Source organism: Pogona vitticeps, chromosome 1, assembly GCF_051106095.1.
Source record: "Pogona vitticeps strain Pit_001003342236 chromosome 1, PviZW2.1, whole genome shotgun sequence".
Taxonomy (NCBI): Eukaryota; Metazoa; Chordata; class Lepidosauria; order Squamata; family Agamidae; genus Pogona; species Pogona vitticeps.
This window is the reverse complement of record NC_135783.1, coordinates 204,787,338-204,808,909: the sequence shown is the minus strand read 5'-3', so window position 1 is coordinate 204,808,909 and position 21,572 is coordinate 204,787,338. Positions and strand designations below refer to the sequence as shown.

Here is a 21,572-nt window from a genome sequence, read left to right as displayed (position 1 = left end):
CCTCCTCTTCATCCTGCTTCAGCCACCTCGGATCTGGAGGCTGCCTGGGCTCGCCTCGCAAAGTTTGCTCCTCTGTCATGGTAGGGGTAGCTGCTGCCACCGAGTGTGCCTTTCTTTGAGGGGGGCCCTCAGAGGAAGGTTGCTGGACATCCGTGTGGGTGTGGGTGTTTTTGTCTGTGCACATTCGCCCGCAAGCACCTGTGGAGGGCGCCCTGTTCTGTTTAATTTTGTGGGTACCCATGGGGGATTTTCTCCTTTGGCAAGGCGATTCTGTGAGGGTTTTTTAAAAAAAATTATGTCGGGCCCTCCTCCCCCCCGGCTAGGCAGTCGCTGGCGCTCCCTCCCTTCTCTGCTTCTTCGTCTTGCTGCTGCTGCTGGTGGTGGTAGTGAAGAAGGAGCTGGAGGGGGTCATGGCCAGCGAGGAGGGTTCATGCGCCCCTCCTCCTTGGAACACCAGCTAGGCTAAGGAAACTCCTGGGCCGCTTCCTCAGGCTCTTGCTTCGCTTGGCGGAAAATCTGGTGCGGCCCAGCCTCACCCAGCCTCTGCCTCCAGCAGCCCCCGGGTAAATTGAGTTTGAGACCCCTGATTTAGACCAAATAAAGCTTTCTTTCCCCCCATGTTAGGTTCCTTTTGCCCTGGGAAAGCCTTCGGGAGCCTTTGGATGGGAGGGAAACTTGAAAAGTAAAATAAAAAAAAATCATTACCAGACTACTGTCCTCAGAATTGGGGCCACTGCTGCTGATCTGGGAGCAATTTTGTACTTCTAAAGGCTCGCCTCTTGCCGCAAGGGCTTCCCCAGGGCAAAAGTTATCCTGAGGGAATCTAAGAAGCTATATTAAGTGTTTCCAGTGCCCAATCCGAGTTGCACTGGACACAAAGTTACACCACAGATATTCTCGAAGGCTTTCACGGCCGGGATCTGATGGTTGTTGTGGGTTTTTTGGGCTCTTTGGCCGTGTTTTGAAGGTTGTTCTTCCTAACGTTTTGCCAGTCTCTGTGGCCGGCATCTTCAGTGCTGTCCTCTGAAGATGCCGGCCACAGAGACTGGCGATATGTCAGGAAGAACAACCTTCAGAACATGGTCAAAGAGCCTGAAAAACCCATAACAACTACTACACCACAGGAATTTGCCCTGTGAGTTCAAGGTCACACGGGAGTGAATCTATCCTGCTGCTTTTCCCTAGGGGAGGCAATGGTGGATCTGAGAGAGATTTAGAGCTTAAGTTCATCCTGCATGCTTTGGGGATTCCAAAGGAATTGAGCCACCTGAACAGCTGCCCTCCTGCAGCCACTTCCATCCTGCTAACAGAAGTTGCAAAAGGAGCTTCCACATTCTAGAAAATGTAGAATACAGTGGCCCATTGGTATGACCAGGACAAAGTCAATTGAAGTCCTATTCTGTTGCTTTAAATTAGACATCATTTAAAATGCCCCCATTTAAATGAATAGGATTCTAGACCCCTATTGTCAGCAGGAGGATGTGGCAAGCGAGCAGCTGTCTTTTCCTGCTATTATTGTTGGTCAACGTTAGCCATGGTGACTAAGGCAGATGCAGTTAACATCAGGAAGGCCACCTATTGGCCATCCTGAAGTAGAATATTGTCATTACTTTCATAAGACTTGAGTAATGACACTAACAACACTTTTCATGAATTGGTTCTTTCAAGAGGTAGTTAATTTAATGCAAGAACATATTGCTTCCTAATACTGAGTCAGACCATTGGTCTGTCTATCCCAGTACTGCCTACCATAATTTTCCGTGTATAAAACGTGTATAAGATGACCCTCAATTTTTGGTCTAAAGATTTTTGACAAAAGTATAGACTAAAAATTGAGGGTCGTCTTATACATGGAAGTAAGCTGAGGAGAGAACAAAAACAAGTGAAGGGGAAAGCAGGGATCAAAGTGATCCTGCAGTGCTTTGATCCCTTTCCCCCTACACTTGCTAAGCCCCACTTAGATTTCTTAATTTTGGATTAGAAAAGTGGGGGCATCTTATACATGGGGGCGTCTTATACACAGAAAAATATGGTATATTGTTTGGCAAAAAGTCTCCACCAATTTACCTATCTCCTACTTTCTGATCCTTCAAAACTTTACTTGCCGAGGTCTAGACCTGTGGCCTTCTGCAGGCCCAGCCTGTCTTCTCTCATTGGGTTGTGGCTGCTCCCCTGAATAACTTACCAGAGCCCCCACAAATGAGTCACCACTACAGATGAAGTATTCAAGTTATTTCAGAGAATGGACTTCAGGGGAGGCAGTGCTGATAGTCAAGTGCAAATCATCAGATGGTGCTTAATGATTACCTAGCTTGGGCAACGTGTAGCCTGTATAATTAAATTGTAAACCACCCAGCAAGTGCTTTCAGACCTATGGGGTGGTATATAAGCAGCACACTTTGCTTTTCTAATGAAAAGCCAGAGTCCCAAAAGGTTGTTCCGCCTTGTTTAGGGGCGGTCTGGAGAGCAGCAGCAGGAGGAAAGAGGGAAGAAAGTCCTGTCATCCAAAGTGTTTGCCTGCTAACGTGGTGCGCAATTTAAGTCAAGCCCAAGAGAACACTTTGACTACTCGTCTCATTACAGATGTCAATGCTACTGCCAAGAGATCTGTTGGCATGCCTGAGCCTTTCCCTAGAAGATAGTATTGCTAGGGAAAGACTTTGTCCAATTATTTGCAGTTTGTGCTCATTGTTTTGGATTGTGCAGCCAGCACTTGTTGCTTGTTGTTTTGTTTTCTGTATCCCCATCATTTGAAGATCATCTGCTTGACAAACTACCTTCTTGTAAAAGCTAGCAGGAGTGGCCGAGAGGTGCAAGCCCGTTTTCTCATGTAAATTACATGAATGTTGAGGGCAAAAAAAGCCACGACTGATTCATGAGGGTGCATTAGGAGAACGCTTGGGAGAGGCGATGCCTGTTTTAAGACAGTGGTGCTCAGTGGCATGAATTATGAAGCAGCATGGGTTGAGGGGAGGATTACCACTCCAGAAATAACAAGGTAATTGCTGTCGAGGTATAGGGAACTCCTTGCAGATACTGTATGTGTAACGGGAGAAGAATTCTGAAAAAAATATGTTGCTTTGGAGCAAGAAGGAAAGATCTGCTTTGCTTTTGTGGGGTGGGGAAAGGTCTTTCAAAATCTGCACAAAAATAAATAAACATCACTCTTTAAAACAGAAGATTTGTCTTCAAGGAAATAAATGAAATATTAAAGCTGAATATAGAGACATGCCCTCAGATAGCTCTTTTATCAATATTTAATAATGATTAATAGAGCTGGGCAACAAAAGAACTAATTTCAAATGTATTAAGAGTGCAAGATGGATGGTAGGAAAGGGATTGGAAAGTCAACTGTGATTTTCAGTTGGAGGACTGGTATAAAGAAGATTGGCCTATACCTATTAATGATGAATGACCATGCAATATGAAAATTAAGAAGGGATTGTTACATAACAAGATTTTTGTTGATATATGGGGCGATTTTTATTCAGTTTGTGTTTTTAAAAAAGGGAAGGGTTGCATGCCTTCACAAGAATCCATGCAGTTTTGGAAAGGGAATGGGGGGCTGCAAAGAAGGAAAATTAGTTGTGTATCATCAGATGGTCCCATGTGCAGGTTTTAAGGTTTCTTGTATAGTTGTGTTATATTTCGTTTAATATTAAAAATAAAACAACAATAAAAATGAAAGAGAAGATTCGAGTGCTCTTATAATGTCCATCTACAATTCTTGATGTAGTTCTATTAATTAACAGTTAAGGGATCTACATCAGGAATGGGTATAAATCTTTACTATCTGCATTAGAATATTTCAAGTGTATTGATTACTTGATAACAATCTGCAAGCTACTGAACAGCTGGGTACATTTTCTGAAAGATGGCACTATAAGGTTATGAAATACTCCTTTTAAATTCATTCACCTATTATTTACAATAGTTTCCTCTCTCTGTGTAGAAATAATAACCAAAACATTCATTCAGTTGCCAAGATTGTTTATAATTCATTGGCCTTGCACTGCCAAAGTGGGCTAATTGTTTCACAATGACTTATGTAGACTACATTGTCAAGCTGCAAATTTTAAAAGTACCATCTCTTTAGGACAAACTGTCCTGCACCCCCTTTAATTTTGGTAACTCCCTTGAACACACAAGGTTTCAAACCTTGACACAGGTTCCCAACTTGGGTTGCCTTTCCCTGCTGAATAACAGCAGTAGTTGGTGTTTATAGATCCATCTGGACTGTGAAGCAAGCATTGTAATCCAGACCTGGGCGAAGTGTGGCCCAAGGGCCACATATGGCCCACGAGCTGCTCCTGTCCAGCCCACGGACAGTTTTGAACATCAAAACCATTTATAGCTTTTTGTCTAAAGTTGATCAGTTGCTTATCTTTAACGCACTACAAAAAAAAACCTCTTTAGTATTTATGAAGATTAACAAGTTTAAAATAAAAACAGCCATAACATCACTGTTGCATTTTACTTTTCAGTAAAGTTCGTTCGGCCCCCGAGCACAGTTCAGATTTTTAATGTGGCCCCCCCTATAGAAATTAATTGCCCACCCTGATGTAATCCATAAAATAACCAGGGAGGCTCTAAACTGGGATGGTTGTCCCCAGTGAGACAGGGAATAATGGCCACCTCCCCAGCTACTGGTCGCACTGAGACTGAAACTGAGAACATCCTGGTTCAGAGGCTTTCTTGTCTTGTCTCCTGAAGTAGTTCCAGTCGATTGCCTCCCCCCTCCCCCCCCCCGGTAGCTATATGTAGCGTGAGACACATGCTGTGTCATCATAGTTGTTGTATATTGAATCTCACCTTTGTGGGCCTCTTAGTTTCTTTTTTGGGGAACAATATGTTGGTATGTTTCACCTGAGGATTTGATTTTCTTCCCCAAACCAGGGGACGAATGCCTAGTGACTTCAGGTTATTCTGTTGACAGGGCAAATTTGGAGATTACATACGGCAAAGGACTGGAGAAACTGGCCAACAAGCTCGCCAAAGTGTTGAACAAATCAAAGGTCAAGTAAGTGGCATCGCATGGCATGCACAGGGTCCCCCTGTGCTTCTGTAGGGTTGTGTAGATATATGAGGGCCTGGCTGCTAGATAGGATAGATGCAGCTCTAGAAGCACACGTGCTAGTTTCCTCTGTTCGCTTGCTGGGCCAAGGGTTTGTCACGGATTCTGACCTAGCCGCATAGATTGAAGTGGTTCTCATGCATAGTAACTGGGGATATGCAAGGTGGAAAATGTTGTTTTGTTTTTAGTTTGGTTCATTGAGGAGATCCTCTTCTATTGCACAACTCTTGTTGTTCATCTCAAAAGAGAGGAACTCTTCCAGGTTCTTTCAATTCAGTTTTCCCCATCCCACAGGGCTGGCTGGGCAAAGACATGCATGCATAAAGGTGATGGGAAGAAGGAGGGGAAAGAGCAACAGGGCTGGCTGACGGGCTGGTTGGGCAACAAGATGAGGCGGACAGTGACGGCATCAGGAAGGAGGGAGAAGAAGAGCAGGGAGGTTGGCTGGGCAAGGCGGTCAGGTCCACGGCAGCAGCAGTGGCTAGACAAGGAAAGGGAGGGGAAATAACAGAGCAGGCAGACAATTGGAATATTGGTGTGAGGTGATCTTATGGACATGGGGCGAATGAAGGTGACAAATGAGAGAGAAATGAATAAGAACGGATGTGTCTCATATTCATCAAAATAGTATTATTAGCAATTCTGAGGCTCTCTCCCAGAAAGTGATAGAAGGTGATGAAATCAAATGGGATCACCTGTTCTGCACTTTTCTTCATTCATTGTGACTGGAAAGTCCTGTGCCCAATAGCGATCCCTGTTGTCTCCTGTACAATAACCAAGTATATATGGACAATGGAATGGGAATGGCACCTCTCCACCATTAACTTCCAGGATAAGCAACTTCTGCTTGTGTGGAACTCAGGCTGTGCTTTGCACTGAGCTTTGCCTCACTCCGTGTTCCTGCTCCCTCCACCTCCCCAAAATTATTATCAGATATAAGGCTGCTTCCCAGCTCCTAAAATGTACGTGGTCAGTCCTCTCAAGCAATGAACACCTGCAGTTTTTCTTGCAAAGCAATGACTGTAGAACTTCTCTGGTGCTCAGTTAGTTATGCAGTCCCACATCACATGCACGTTTAACCACAGAACTGGTAAACTGTTTTACTAGCCAGTTTCTTCGCATGCTAACACTGACATCAGAAGCTGATGTAAAGGCATGTCTTTTTGTTTGTTTGTTTCTCTTTAGTTATATTTGCAGTGCCTGGATTTGTGTTTCAGATGAGATGAAAGCTGCATCCGATTTGCACAAGTAAGGACAGTTTAGTTTATTATTCAAAATTTGCTGAGGGCTGGGAGGCGTTTAAAACCCATGTAATAAACATTTCATTCAAAGTGCTTTTCTCTGGGATTGCCTGAATTCTATTTACAGCCATTTCCTCTGTGGTTGTCTGGCATGTTATTTCTGGAAAGGCCAAGTTTCATGCAGCAGGTGTGTTTTATGTTGTACACCCAGGAAACTTGGCAAAGACCTTCAGACAGAAGCAATAAACCCAACAAATCACATTCTGGTGGAACATGAGAAGAGGAAAAAAACAGTGAGTTCAAACAAAGTTGATTGTCTCACACCACAAGCAATGTTTGGATCTCAGTGGTTGCGCATGAAATGATGTTAGTTAGAACTCAAGGTCATACAACAAATGCCTGTCTTGGGAGCCAAGCTTCTCTGATTGACAAGAACATCCTTCCTTTTGACCTTGTCTGATTTCCACCTCTGAACATGTTGAAAAAAACCCGAGCAGAATAAGCAAAGGGGATTTTGCATGGCCAACACAATATAGTAGAACATCATTAGAACTCTAAACAAACATAGATGGTCCACGGAATGAAGGACACTAAGACTTTAAAGGGAATAGACAGAATTTCATTGCTTGCATACAGCAATATAAGTGCAACACCATACATTACACTGGGAAACAACTGCTAGTTAAGGAGTCGCTGCTTGCATTCCTCTTTGCACGCCATGCAGTAGGAGCATGATAAGCCATTCACTCTTCTTTAAAAACAGTCATGACAATTGCTTCATGTTTGGGTGAGAAGTGGTTAACTGATGAAAAAAGGAGACTGCTTCTGGGATTTTTCTTTACTTAGTGTACTTTGTATTCACAAACTAGTGAGCAGAAGAGGGTATCCTGTAGACCGTGAGCGCAACACGACCCCCCCGTGAGCACAACCCCCCCACGAGAGTGACACCCCCCCAGCGAGTGCGACAGCGCCCTCCACATGTGTGTGTGTGGGGGGGCAGAGATCCGTATCTGCGGTCCAGCTCCGGCAAGCCCACGACCCCTGCTGTAGACCATCTAGACTGCTGTCATTGGTGTTGTTAACATTCAGGCAAGCCTTTGCTATGTAGAGCTTGGTATCCCTTTTCCTGCTCTCAAAGCAGGCACAACATTGTGCAGCAATATCAGGCCATTTCCTAGAGGATAACGAAGCACAGTATCCCACATTCATGAACTGGAGGATTTTTCAAGAATTGAATTTACACCAGTATGCTGGCATATGCAAGCAATAGGATTCCAGCAACTAGAGGATTTTTTTCTAATTAATATGTTTACTTCCTGCAATGTATTTCCTTAGAGACATGGGCCATGGCAATCAGAGCTGCAGTTTAAGCCTCTATTTGCCTTCAGTGACCAATCAGACAAGAATATACATTAAATAGAAGTGAGAAAAATGATGTACTATCACAGACAGCTTTTGGCATTTAAGGAAGCACCCATTCCAAAAACATGCCAAGCTTATTGAATACTTCGACTGCTAGAGAGATGTATATATTCCTATAGTAGGGTCGTGCTTACCTTGAGACAGCTAGATGGCAATCTTTGGTTTCATATTTGGACTTATTGCAGAGATTTGAGAAGGCAGGTGTGCCTGCAAGATGTCTGAATGCAATGATGTTTCACCAGGTAGCCTGCTTCTGTAGGGCACCTGTCTATGACTAACATAAAAATGGGGGTCATGGTGTTAGGTGACTGGCTTGGAATGTCTTTATACTGCGGTTGTTTCCCCTTCAATCTGTTGCATACCCAAAAAATTTGGATGTGTGCATCTCTGGGGCTTGAGTACAGAAAATTTGAGTATCAAGGACCTAATTTAACATGTTATAGGGTAAATAGCGTGAAAAAGTTTAAGGCCTTGGATGTTTAAAAGCTATATATTGTGAACTAAAGAACACGTGCAAATTAAAACAGCAGGCTTTCTGCACGGGGACAGCTTGGGTGGATTCCAGCATTATATAAGCATGCCTTTCGGAAGTAAGACTGCAGTTCTGTGCCATTAAATTCATGTTATTGTTACCAGGCCTATTTGGGCATTATAGTCTCCAGATGCACCCGTGTGCCAAGAGGGAATCTTGTACCTCTCCTGCCCTCTGTCATTGCTTTGTTCACGCACCTAATGGTGACCCTGAAGAAATTGCTGCGTGTCTGTAAGCTCTACAAGTGAGCAAGAATCTTGAAGGAATATGGGTCCTTGCTTGTGTTTAGAGCTTATGTGACAGCAGGACTTTGTTCAGACTTGGGGTTGCTTGTGCGAGCAAGGTGACCAACCAGAGGGGTAGGGACCTCTCCTCTAAGCACAGACATAAACTCCTCCGATGCTGCAGGATGCCAGAAGAGAAGTTCTTTTGAGTCAACAGGAACAGGACTGCAATAGAAACTTACAGCAATGGGATTTATGATGATGTGGGTTCCTCTAACTTTGATGTGATTTTATTTTCCCCTTGCCCTTGGTTTTAAAGAAAAGTAAACGAATACATAAGTAAGATCTACTGTGGCTAAATGTACTTAAGCTGGATGCCCGGAAGCGATTTGATCCCTGTAGTGTTAATCAGGCACTTCAAATGCTAGAAGAAGAAAAAACCTAACTGTGCTTTTCAAATGTCATGATGTTTCTCTTCCATAAGCTAGACAATACAGTTGAGAAGGCAGCTGAAGCGGTTCTCAGCAATTGGCGTCAACAAATAAAGGCAAGTCCCTACCTTTTCTAATTGCAAAAGTGTGTTGGCATCATCTACCTGGGGTAAGAGTTGTGGCCTTCCAGCTGATTTTGTCCTAAAGCTCCTCTCAGTTCACGGCGGCATGACCAGTGGTGCAGAATAATGGGAGCTGCAACCCCAATTTATATCGGGAGGGCCATGCTGTCCACCCCAGTTTACCCCAAACCCACATATTGATTGATTGATTGATGTAAAATATTTTTACCCCGCCTTTCTCCTTTAAAAAGGACCCAAGGCAACTCACTTCAGCAATGGCAAGTATACAAAAAAAAAACAATAACCCATAAGTAACCCCAAAACCCAGTCAAAGCAATAAGGTACAATGATCCATTTAAAACCCCACTCAGGGACAGCCTGCCTAAAGAGAAAGGTCTTTGTTAATGAAGGTCATAGGGTTGCAAGCAAAAAAGGTTGGAAAGGATTAACACCAAAAGAACAGAGTGTGATGTCAGTGATGACGCTACCAAGGTCTGGATGCCTCAAAGGTGTCTGGTTTGTTTGTGAGGTTTACCACGAAGTGCTTCCCTTGTTTCTCCTGGATCTTTCTTTCTCCAGCTGGCCATGAGGGAGAGCTGATCCGAGGACAATGGGAAGTGAAAAACAAGTAGATGCTATGTGCAGAGTCAGGGCTATAATGAGCTAACTACCTCAAGGATTAGGATAGCTTTTGTATGAATGTTATAATAGTAAAGGCTGTGATCCATTGTGGATGATGCTTCGTCATGAAACAACAACAAAAATCCTTGCAGAACTGCTCTTTCGCACATGGGTTTGTTCTGGCCAAACCTTGTTGTACTAAACCAAGTCACTGAAGCCCTTTCATGATAGCAAATATAAACAGCTGTTGTTTTTAAGTATTTCTGGTAGAGACTTTCCAACATAGCTGAATTCTAGCTGAAGCAGCTCTTAGGAGAGCCACTGTTTCTCTTAATGGGATTTGTAACTCCAAGGGTTAATTTGTGTATTCAAGAGCAATAAACAGGGCTGTACAATTATATTTTCTTGTACTGTGCAATCGAAGATAGTGAGATATTCCCTGCTTCCAGCGCAGGGAACAGCTCACTTGGCATCCTTTATTAAAACACAATAAGTTTGGGGAGCGAACAGTAATGAGGATATGGAGTAATAAGCAGCGTGAGCGATCATTGCAGAAGCTCAGCCTGGAAATACTTGGGCCGCGCTGCACCTCCCCAGCCCACTGCCCTCGTTGATGCCATTGTATTTTGTGGTAGGCTAAAAAGAAGTTAAAGGAATTCACCAAAGAGCACGAAGCACTTTTCCGTGAAACAGAAAGCTCCCAAGCATTGGCATCACCAAAGACGAAAAGAAAGGTAAATCTTGACGTATGTATGTACGTATGCTTCTGAACCATCTAAGGACACAGCTGTGGAAAGGTAATTAAAAAAAACAGTTTGGGGAGCTGTAGTTTGAAAAAGTAACTTTTTCTCAACTCTGAGTAAGGATTGCTTTAAACAGCCAGTTGACCTGCTTGCAACCATAGAGGGAGCATGTAGAGGAAGAATGTCCCCACAACCATGTCCCCAGGTCAGTAGCCTTAGGAGATGGGTTGGCAAGCAACCACACAGTGGGGTGGCGACTTTTCCTACTGAGGGTTGCCAGGAATAATGTGATGGGGGGTGAATGCCAATGGTGAGTAGCCCCACAGGATCTTGGAGCCTAAAACAAAATCTGCTTTGTTCCAGACCAACTCTCCTTACACTCATTTTATAGAATGACAGGCATCAATCTGTGAAGTATCTTATGGGAAGAGAATGTTTCAGTGCTCCATAGCCTACGACAATGATTTTTCTCCATTTTCATTTTCTGCTTATTTTTATGTGCACGTTATATGGTTCTGGGCCATAAAAGTACTATCAACCTTATCTCTCCTGATTTTATGTAGGCATAACTAAAAAGTAATTCGAACCAGCTAATAGAGCTTACGAGGACAGTACCTCTACTGAATGAAATTATTTCTCTCTCTCTCTCTCTCTCTTTTTTAAAAACGATCTTGCATTTATGTTTTCATTTTAGTTACTCCGAAACCTGGAAAAATCTGCAACCAAACTGGCAAAGGATGACGAAGAGTATTATAAAAAGAATGTAGCCGCCTGTGAAACTAGGTTGAAATGGGAAGCCACTTTAGAAAATTGCCACCAGGCAAGTCATTTCAAGGTCCTTTCCTTCTGCTGGCATATACTTTCTCCAGAATATAAACAAGACACATTCTGCTCCCTCATCCATGTTTTATTTGGATTTGCAATTCAAGAAGGACAGTGATTTACAGAGGTGTGTTCAAAATGTACCGCCCCTGGTTTGCAGCTGTGTGTTTTAAGACATAAACAATTGCTCCAGGAAAAAAATGCACACCCCTTAAATGTGTTAAGGTATCAACATCACAGAGAGTAGGCCTAGCACAGTATTAGAGGACATTCTCAGCACATTGATAGGCACAGGCTCCCAACATTTTCAGCTGAAAAGATCTAAAGCTAGAGCCACTACCTACTGGAGCAGGCAGTCCCAGGGCTAAATGCACCTACACTTCATTTGAATCGGCAGCTGAGTTGTCACCATGTGTCCAAATGTACATAGTTTAACCCAAATTAAAAACTCATGAGTCTCACCCCACCCCATTTCCCTGCCTCCATTATTCCCCAATCCACATTTCTTTTCCACACCGATTTCTCTCCCCCACCACCCATTCCCAACATTAGTACTCACCCCAGTGCTCACATCCACTCACCTAGGTTAAAAACGACCAGTTTCACTCTCATTTCTCCCACCCCCAAATCCTTTCTTTTACACTGTTCTTCCCCCCCCCCTCTTTCCACCTTGGTATTCATTCGCCAGGTACACAAGAGCCAGAGACCTCCATGGCGGTCTAATTCCTTGCTCACCTTCCTCTTGTGAGAAAGGCTAGAGGAGGAACCAGGTTCAGTCAGCGGACATTTTGAAGCCGTCTGATTTTTCCATGTTGGGGGATTCAGCCTGACAGAGTGCTTCTGGCTTTCCTCCCCCTCCCCCCTTCCACCTTCCACGCACAGATAAGGCATGTGGAAAGCAGAGCTAATTCTCAGGCTAAAGCACTAGGACAGAAAGGCACCAGCTAACCACATTGGTGGTGCCCCTCACATCAAGGATATGGCCATGCCCCATATGCCATCAGATTTTTTTTTGGGAGGGGGGAATTAAGGTGATTGTCTTGCTGCCCCAGAATCATCCCCACATTCACAAGTTTTATCATTTTTTCCCCATCACCCCAAGAGACGCCCCTCCGAGTGTTTCAAAAGCAGCTTACTTAACCATAGAAACATGGGCAAGAACCTGCCGCTTCATGTGCTACAATCTACTGGAGTAAAGGAAATGTAAAGGAAATATGTGCAGTATTTCCTTCATATTGATCTATAAGAGTTCAGAAGTAGAAATGATTATATTATCTTTACATGCCATTTTTTTTACATTTCCGGTGACTTCTGTGCAGGGAACCGATTTGGCATGACAGCTGCTGCACAGAGGCTTGCCACAACACCGATGCTCTCAAGACTTCTTTAGATTTAACAGCTCATCCTGTCCTTAAGATCCACTCCTCCTTTCCCCATCCTTGTTCTGTGAATGATATGCAAGGAGATACAAAAGCTTTGCTCGGACAAATGTTTACCATGGTATACACATTTCGGCTTTTTAAAGGCAAGGGCTTTGTGCAACAGAAATTCACACATACGGCTACTCCCCGATAATCAGACTAAAAGAGGTTGATCAGGATGTGAAGAAGAAGCTTTCTTGCAGTTAAAAAAAAACACTAAGGCAATAACAGCAAACAACTCTGGTACATGGGCTTTTCTCCCAGACCTTCATTTTACTTAGCTTGTAGTCCTTTTAATGGAGCAACAGCTAAAGTCAGATCCATGTCAAGCAGTGAGTGACAGCTGGAATTACTGCTCACAATTTACATTAAAATATGGTTTAAAAAGTAATAAAAAAAGTTTGTTAAAAGAGCTTTTTTTTAAAAAATACTCTTACCAGCATCAACAAATGGGGCATAAATTTCCCACTCAATCATTTTTTTCTTGAAGCAGAAGTTTAATTAAATGCTGTTCAGCATCACCACCTCCACTGAGAGCTACTGTATTTTTAATTGCATGCTTACGATTTGTTCTAATCCTTCAAGCATTCTGCAGTTTAAAAGAACACACCTACGTAAAAGAAATGAAGGACAGAATCCAGCAAAGAGTTAGACCCAGTTGATGTTAACAGGGGAAGGTGAATCGTAACTTCATCTATCTGCCTGTAACTATTTGGGTTCACTTTTTCAGTCTGTGGGAATTGTTGACTCCTTTGTCATGAATGGATTGCTACCATGTAGATCTCAGCTGCTAGACACTTCTGCAGCCTTTGGTGCTTCCAAGTGGAGCACAGAAACTGCTGCAAGGTGGAATTTTCTGAGCAACAAACACCATCTAAATAATGTTTGTGCAAAGTATCCTCAGTGAAAAAAAAATCCTCAAACAAAAAAGCACTCAAAGAAACCCAACGTAACAGAGGAATCAGCTCGGAAGCTGGTGGGGAAAATAAATCCAATAAGCTACCCATTAATAAACAATCTCAATTGTCGTTATCGTAGTTATACCAATTCCAAATGCAGATTCCAAGGCCAAAGTATTGCAGGGCATTAAAATGCCCATGTCTGAAGAAATGCTTCTGTTGTTCCACCCACATACCAAGAGCCAGGAAACAAAAAATAAAATAAAAGTAGAAGAATCTGAGTATCCACCCAGAGAGGCCAGGGGTAACTGGAGTATGTTACTCTGGCTTCTCTGCATAATGCCTTGCTCAGTAGTAGTAGTAGTAGTAGTAGTAGTAGTAGTAGTAGTAGTAGTAGTAGTAGTAGTAGTAGTAGTAGTAGTAGTAGAAGATGACATTCTTTGTCCCAGTCTGCTATGTTGATTTTATGATTCAGTTAATCTTAGTGTAACACTTTTGAGCACCGGTGTTTCTTCATCGTGGTCTTCTGTGAATGCACACAAAGGGTTAATACCAGCGCCAGCGTTGGGCCTCTCGGAACGTTTTCTAGCTGCAAGAGAAAAGTAACAATGTTTAGGACTACCCCTACTGCGCACGCCCAGCCTAACCGTCCCTCAGTTCCATTTTTCCGCCTAGCGGTTTGGAGCCTCTCGTCTTAGCTGCGTTTATTGCTGCGTTATTGCGATCTATCTGATTTTTGGCTTTGACCCTTGCTTCGCTCACGGACTACCCTAGCGCTTTTTCCCTTCAACTTGACGACCCGGTGTATTTTCTGGCTTACTCGGACTGTGTTTGGACTGCTCTGCCTTATCCTTGGACTTGTCGTTTCGGTTTCCTTACTACCCTATGTCCCCTTCAGGGCCGTTCAGCAGGTGTGTGGTGTGCGACCGCAAAATCCCCCATCAAGACGGCCACGATACTTGCCTGTATTGTTTGGGCGAGTCGCACAATCCCAAAGCTTGCCCACACTGCAAAGCCTTCACTAAGGCCGCTCTCAAGGCTCGCCAACAGCGCCTTAAACTTCATCTGTGGGAGTCAACGTTGTCTTCCACGGCGCCCTCGGAGGGGGAAATGGCTTCCACTTCTCGAGCAGCTCCTGTTCACTCAGTCGTCTCCAAAGTTTCCAAAATGTCGAAGAAATCCGCGTCGTCGAAATCGGCCGCTCCTGCTTCACCCGAGCCTCCGGCTCCGAAAGCTAAGCCGTCGAAATCGTCCAAAGCTAAGGCGGCCGCCCAGCTTAAAATGACATCTATTCCACTTTCTCCGAGCTCGGGTTCCATCCCATCGCCGATTCTTGAGGAGTTGTCGAGGCGCTTCGGGGCCTCGGCCGAGGCACCCGCGCCTCCTCCTGCTCGACGTACTGAAGTGATACCGCCTTCGGGAAGGTCTTCCCCGACGCCGAGCCAGTTAGTCGCTGTCACTACTGGCCTCGCTTCTGCCCCACATAGCCCTTTTCCTGCGGGCCAGGGGTCGCCTCCCGTGTCGATCTCGTCCGTACACTCGGACTCGAGATCTCCTCGAGAGAAGATACCTCGATCACCTGTGCGCTCGAGGTCTAAATCTCCTCGAGGCAAACGTTCTCGCACGGAGAAGCATGGCTCCCCGAGTCGGTCCCCATCCTCCGGCCGCTCGAGGTCGAAGTCTCCTCGACGGAAACGATCGAAGAAGAGGCATCGAGCTTCCACTCAGTCCGACTCTAGTGATCGCTCGGACTCGAAATCCTCTAAGCGTAAACGCTCTAAGAAGAAGCACCATTCTCATCGACGTCGTAGCAAGCACCGACGTCGGTCCTCTTCTTCCCGTTCGGCGGATTCCGACCGCCCTAAGCGTCGTAAGCACCATCGACGTCGACGCGGCCGTTCGCGGTCTCCTCCTTCGTCGTCGACATCCGCCTCTCGAGACCGGTACCGCAAAAAGATCCGGTACATATATGTCTCTTCTTCTTCGGAGTCGACCCGACCTCGACGCCGACGCCGGGCCATTCGAGCCAAAGACCACCCTCTTCCGGTACCGGTTGCCCCTCCACCGCAACCGGCCCCTCCCACCTCGGCACCGACCGTGGTCCCCGTTCGACCCCCGACAACGCAGGTCGACGTCGAGAAGCCCCCTCCAAAGAAGAAGAGGGACGTCTTCTCCTCTGATCCAGATGAGGTGTCCACGGAGCGGTCTTCTGACTCCGATCAGGAGCAACCCCCACCCTTACCACCGCATGATTTACCTCCGGGTGATCTGGTGCTTTCCGATACTGGCGATACTCACGCTCCTTCTCCATCTGAGGATTTTTCTTCTTACTCTCAGATGATGTCCAGGCTTGCCAAGACGCTTAAATTGGACTTGAATCTCCCTTCCCCTCCGGGAGAGGACTTGTTCTTTGGAGACATAAAAAGGGACAGTACCGCTCCCCCCAGTATAGCCTTTGTGCCTGTAGTTATGGAGGCCATCAAGGAGTTCTGGGCTCAGCCTGCGACTACACCTAATGTCCCTCGTCGCACAGAACACTTCTACAAGATTCATGGGGCCGATACTCATTTTCTGCTCAAGCATCCCATTCCAAACTCACTCATTGTTGAAACAAGCTGTTCAAGGCCTTCGGCCAAAGCTCATGTTACCCCAGTCGACAAGGAGGGTAAAAAGCTGGAACTCATCGGCAGGAAAATCTACTCCCTTGTCACCTTGCTACTTCGAGTCATAAATTATCAAACTGTTTTGGGAGCTTATCACAAACAATTGTGGCTCAAACTTTTGCCTGGGTTGAAAATGATACCTGAAGACACCAGGCAAGCTTTTCTTAACTCATATGAGGAAGCTCAGACGGTATCCAAGTATGAACGTCTTTCCATCAGACATGCAGCAGAAATCTCTGCCAGAGTCCTCATGTCTGCCATCTCTATCCGGCGCCATGCTTGGCTCCGTTCTGCGGACATAATGGAGGACGTCAAGTCAAAAGTTGAAAGCCTCGCCTTCGACGCTACCGGGCTGTTCAACGAAAAGACCGACTCCCATTTGGAGGACCTTCACAAGGCTAAGAGAACTGCTAAGTCCTATTCTGTTCAGACTCAATCTAGACAGCGACGCCCTCAATGGCGTAAATCTTATGGACAGTATCAATCTTCCCAACAATACCGTCCTTACAAACACCTTCCTCAGCAGCGCTCTGGCCAGTCCTCTTCTTCTGTCCAGGGCTATCAGGGATACCGCCCTCGTCCGCCCCATCGCCGCCAACCTTTTAAGCCACCTGGCAGAAAACAAAAACAGTATCTTTGACTTTCGGCCCCCCGTTTTCACCCATTCACCACCTACCACCCGCCTTCAACCGTTTCTTCACAACTGGTCTGTCATCACAAACGACACTTGGGCTCTAAAAATTATTCAGCACGGTTACCAGCTGGAGTTTATAAGATCTCCTCCGCTGGGTTTCATTACTCATTCTCCCTTCGACTCCTCGCTAGAGGAAGAAATATCATCTCTCTTAGAAAAAGAGGCCATCTCTACAGTACCACCTCACGACGTACAATGCGGGTTTTACTCCCGCTACTTCGCCGTCTCAAAAAGCGGAGGAGGCATAAGACCCATCCTCGATCTAAGACTCCTCAATACTTACCTGCGACCCAGACGGTTTCGGATGCTTACCTTAGAGTCCATCATGCACTTGCTGGAAAAGAGCAACTGGTTCGTCCTTATAGATCTAAAGGACGCATACTTTCACGTCACTATTCACCCCGACCACCGCAGGTTCCTTCGGTTCATCTTTCAGGACACGGTCTACGAATTCCAGGCCCTGCCATTCGGTCTGTCCACAGCTCCCCGGACCTTCACCAAGGTCATGGCTCCGGTGGCGGCTTACCTTCGTCTCAGGGGCTTTCACGTTTACCCTTACCTGGACGATTGGCTCGTAGTCTCCACCTCGAGAAGGCAATCCCTGAAAGACACAAGATTCATTCTGTATCTTCTTTCCAATCTCGGTCTCACTGTCAACAAACAGAAGTCCCGGCTCATTCCCTCCAAGACAGTTCAATACATAGGGGTCTGCTTGGACGCTGTAAAGGGTCGAGTCTTTCTTCCCCCGGAAAGAATACACAAGATTCGACGAGCCATCGGGAAATTTCTCCCCGGTGCTCGGGTGACAGCCCACCATGCCCAGCACCTCCTCGGCCTGATGTCTTCTACGACGCCGGCGCTAGCGCACGCTCGCCTCAAACTCCGGTCGCTCCAATCTTGGTTTCTCACCCTTTTCGACCCCATGATCGACAGTCAAAGGAAACGCCTTCGTGTCACCCCGGAGCTCACCAGACAACTCCAGTGGTGGATGTACACACCCCATCTCACGATTGGCCGGCCCTTTCGTCCACTCCGTCTCACCGTTCAAGTTACAACGGACGCCAGTCCGTCCGGCTGGGGGGCGCACTGCGGGCGTCGCACCATTCACGCCCTCTGGACGCCTCAAGAAGCCATGTTCCACATCAATTACCTGGAACTGCTGGCGGTTATCAAGGCCTTCAAGTCCTTCCTTCCTCTCCTCCGCGGCCGCGGAGTTCAGCTAGTGACGGACAACACTACCACAATGCACTATGTCAACAAGCAGGGAGGAACCCGCTCTCATTCACTCCTGTATCTCTCCATCCTCCTTTGGGAATGGTGTTACCGTCATCATATCTACCCGGTGGCCATCCATGTAGCCACGGAGGACAACACACTTGCGGACACTCTGAGCAGGCTTCACTATCAGACTCACGAATGGGAGTTGAACCCTCTGGTCTTCCAGGACCTTTGCAACCAGTGGGGGACCCCAGTGCTGGATGTGTTCGCATCCCCTCACAACGCAAAATGCTCCCGCTATGCCTCCCGGGCAGGTCTCGGTCACCACTCGCTCGGCGACGCATTCATGATTCCATGGAACCAGGGTCTCTTGTACATATTTCCACCGATCCCGTTGATACAGAGATCCCTGATCAAACTCCGACGCTCGATGACTCCGGCCATCTTCATCGCACCCTTTTGGCCTCGCCAAGTGTGGTTTCCCACCCTAGTCAGCATGGCTGTGGACTCAGTAACCCTTCCGATGTGGCCGGACCTACTGACCCAGGAAGCAGGCGAAGTCCTTCACCCCGACCTCGACACGCTCCATCTGACGGCGTGGAGGATCGTCCAGAAATTCAGGAGGTCTTGACCAATGCCATCAAACCCTCCACGTCTCGCTTGTATGCCTACAAATGGAACAGCTTTCTGAAATTTACCCAGCAGAGGGATCTCGCCTCCGCACCTGTGTCTCTTTCCACACTTCTGCAGTATCTCCGTTACCTGTTTGATTTCCACCTGTCTATCTCTACTATCAAGGTGTACCTGGCTGCGGTTGTCTTCTTTCAGCCCAGAGCTTCTCCCTCATCCCGCTTTTTCTCCCATCCTACCGTCAGGATGTTTTTGAGGGGTCTCTCTAACCTCCGACCTCCCGTTCGTCCTCCACTCCCTCAGTGGTCCCTCCATTTGGTTCTGCATGCCCTATCCAGACCCCCATTTGAACCTATGGCTACCTGTGACCTCAAAATGCTCTCTTTAAAAACGCTATTCCTAGTGGCTATCACCTCTGCTCGTCGAGCTAGCGAGTTGGCAGCTCTCCGCCATGACCAACCTTTTCTTCAGTTCTTTAAGGACAAGGTTATGCTTTACCTGGACGTCTCTTTTCTTCCTAAGGTGGTCTCCGACTTCCACGTCAATCAGCCACTTATTCTGCCAACTTTGTTTCCGTCCCCGACGACTGATGTTGAACGCATGCTCCACATGCTCGATGTTCGACGGTCCTTAGCTTTTTACGTGTCCAGGACCAAGGACTTTCGCCTGGCCAACAGACTCTTCCTTTGCCACTTTGGCCCAAAGAGGGGTTGCCCGGCCTCGCCGTCCACGCTCTCTCGGTGGCTCGTGTCTACCATCGCCCTTGCCTACGAGCTCAACCACAGAGATCCTCCACAGGGACTTAAAGCCCATTCCACCCGGGCTGTTGCCTCATCCACTGCCTTACTTCGTGGCGTCGACCTGCCCGACATCTGCCGGTCCGCTACGTGGTCTAATGCCTCTACCTTCATAACCCACTACAGATTGGACGTGAGGGCAAAAGAGGAGACCAAATTCGGGAGGGCAGTGCTAGCATCGGCTCTTCAGTGACAGCCCACCATCCGGTTAGTAAGCGTGCTAATCACCCTTTGTGTGCATTCACAGAAGACCACGATGAAGAAAGAAAGGTTACTTACCTGTAACGATGGTTCTTCAAGTGGTCATTCTGTGAATTCACACAATCCCGCCCGGCCTCCCCTCTGTCTGTCTGTCACTGGCGTCTCTCTGACTCGAGGGCCTATGGCGGACAAATGGAACTGAGGGACGGTTAGGCTGGGCGTGCGCAGTAGGGGTAGTCCTAAACATTGTTACTTTTCTCTTGCAGCTAGAAAACGTTCCGAGAGGCCCAACGCTGGCGCTGGTATTAACCCTTTGTGTGAATTCACAGAATGACCACTTGAAGAACCATCGTTACAGGTAAGTAACCTTTCTTTTTTCGTTTATAGAAAGAAAAGTATTAATTGCAAATATCTAAAATTTATGGGCATTGTTTTACTCCTGGGGTGTGGGAGGCAAAGTCTTAGAAGTGGTTCTATTTCTGTGTACCTTCTGCAAGACAGAAGCAAGTCCATAGGTATTTTTCCTGGAGGGGAAGTTGCGTGATATACACTAGCATGCTTTGCAAGCATGGGGTGCTCTACTACAACATAATGTATCTGTCTCCATATATTAAAATTATAGTAAATCCAGGCTTCAAGGGGACAGCACCATCTCCTGTGGACATCCAGGGACAGAAATGCATCTGTAAAATTAAAATGTCCCATTGCAAGGCACGGTTGGAAGTCCACATTTTCTTTTCTCTGTACTTTGCTGAGTCTGTGACAATGTACAAGACTTCAGTGGGTGTGGCAGCCAGATAGAAGGCCTGCTCTGTTATATAAGAAGTAAGATTGGATGTGAGGGAGCAGTGACTTTGGATGTGAGGGAGCAGTGACTTTTCCCATTTTTATTATTTCATAGCTCATAATAATCAGAAATATATGTGCTAATGGTCACATTCTACCTCCAAAACATGTTCAAGCATTTTTGGCTTGTGGCATAATCAGCAAGCAGCCCACACGAAGGATCCATTCTGACTTCACTGGAATAACTCGGGGAGCGGACACAATGGCCTCTCATGGCCATGTCTGTCGCTGAACCAACAGATCGATCTAATGCTTCCATCTTGTTCTCTCTGTATCTACCAACGACTTTCCTCTTTTTAACAGAGTGTTCTAGACCTCGAAAAGGAGAGACTCAATCTTCTGTGCAGTATGTTAAATTGTTACAGCCTGCATCTTTCCCGTTTTGGAGAAAACCTAATGGCTGTACGTATTCTGAGATTATGCTTTCCCAATTCTAATTGCACATGACTGGAATTTATTTGGGCGTCTAATTACATTTGTCCCTATTCCAGTGCCACACAAAGATTTGCAGTGCTGTGCATGAGGTGGATGCTGACAAAGACACACAGATGTTAATGGAAGGCATGTCTGAACTTGCTGCAGAAACAAAACTGGAGTTCCTGTTAACTGACTATTATGTAAGTGCCAATGCCTCTGAAATTGCAGGTGGGAGAAAGACCTCCATGGTGTTTTCAGGCATTACCTACCCAGTTCTTGTTGTTGTTGTTTAGTCGTTTAGTCGTGTCCGATTCTTCATGACCCCATGGACCAGAGCGCGCCAAGCCCTCCTGTCTTCCACTGCCTCCCAGAGTTTGGTCAAATTCATGTTGGTCGCTTCTATGACACTGTCCAGCCATCTTGTCCTCTGTCATGCCCTTCTCCTCTTGTCCTCACACTTTCCCAACATCAGGGTCTTTTCCAGGGAGTCTTCTCTTCTCATGAGATGGCCAAAGTACTGGAGCCTCAGCTTCAGGATCTGTCCTTCCAGTGAG

The 21,572-nt window shown here is 46.2% G+C and overlaps 1 protein-coding gene across 1 annotated transcript in view; it reads left to right on the top strand.

The window, feature by feature from the left end:
* NOSTRIN (nitric oxide synthase trafficking) overlaps positions 1-21,572 on the top strand; it is a 49,003-nt gene that overhangs the window by 14,846 nt on the left and 12,585 nt on the right. The window contains exons 2-9 of the mRNA XM_072981778.2: positions 4,937-5,020; positions 6,260-6,322; positions 6,527-6,608; positions 8,978-9,040; positions 10,303-10,401; positions 11,105-11,230; positions 20,905-21,003; positions 21,093-21,218. Coding sequence (XP_072837879.2) covers positions 6,297-6,322; positions 6,527-6,608; positions 8,978-9,040; positions 10,303-10,401; positions 11,105-11,230; positions 20,905-21,003; positions 21,093-21,218 — 621 coding nt within the window. The 5' untranslated portion in view covers positions 4,937-5,020; positions 6,260-6,296. The remainder of the gene's footprint in view (positions 1-4,936; positions 5,021-6,259; positions 6,323-6,526; positions 6,609-8,977; positions 9,041-10,302; positions 10,402-11,104; positions 11,231-20,904; positions 21,004-21,092; positions 21,219-21,572) is intronic.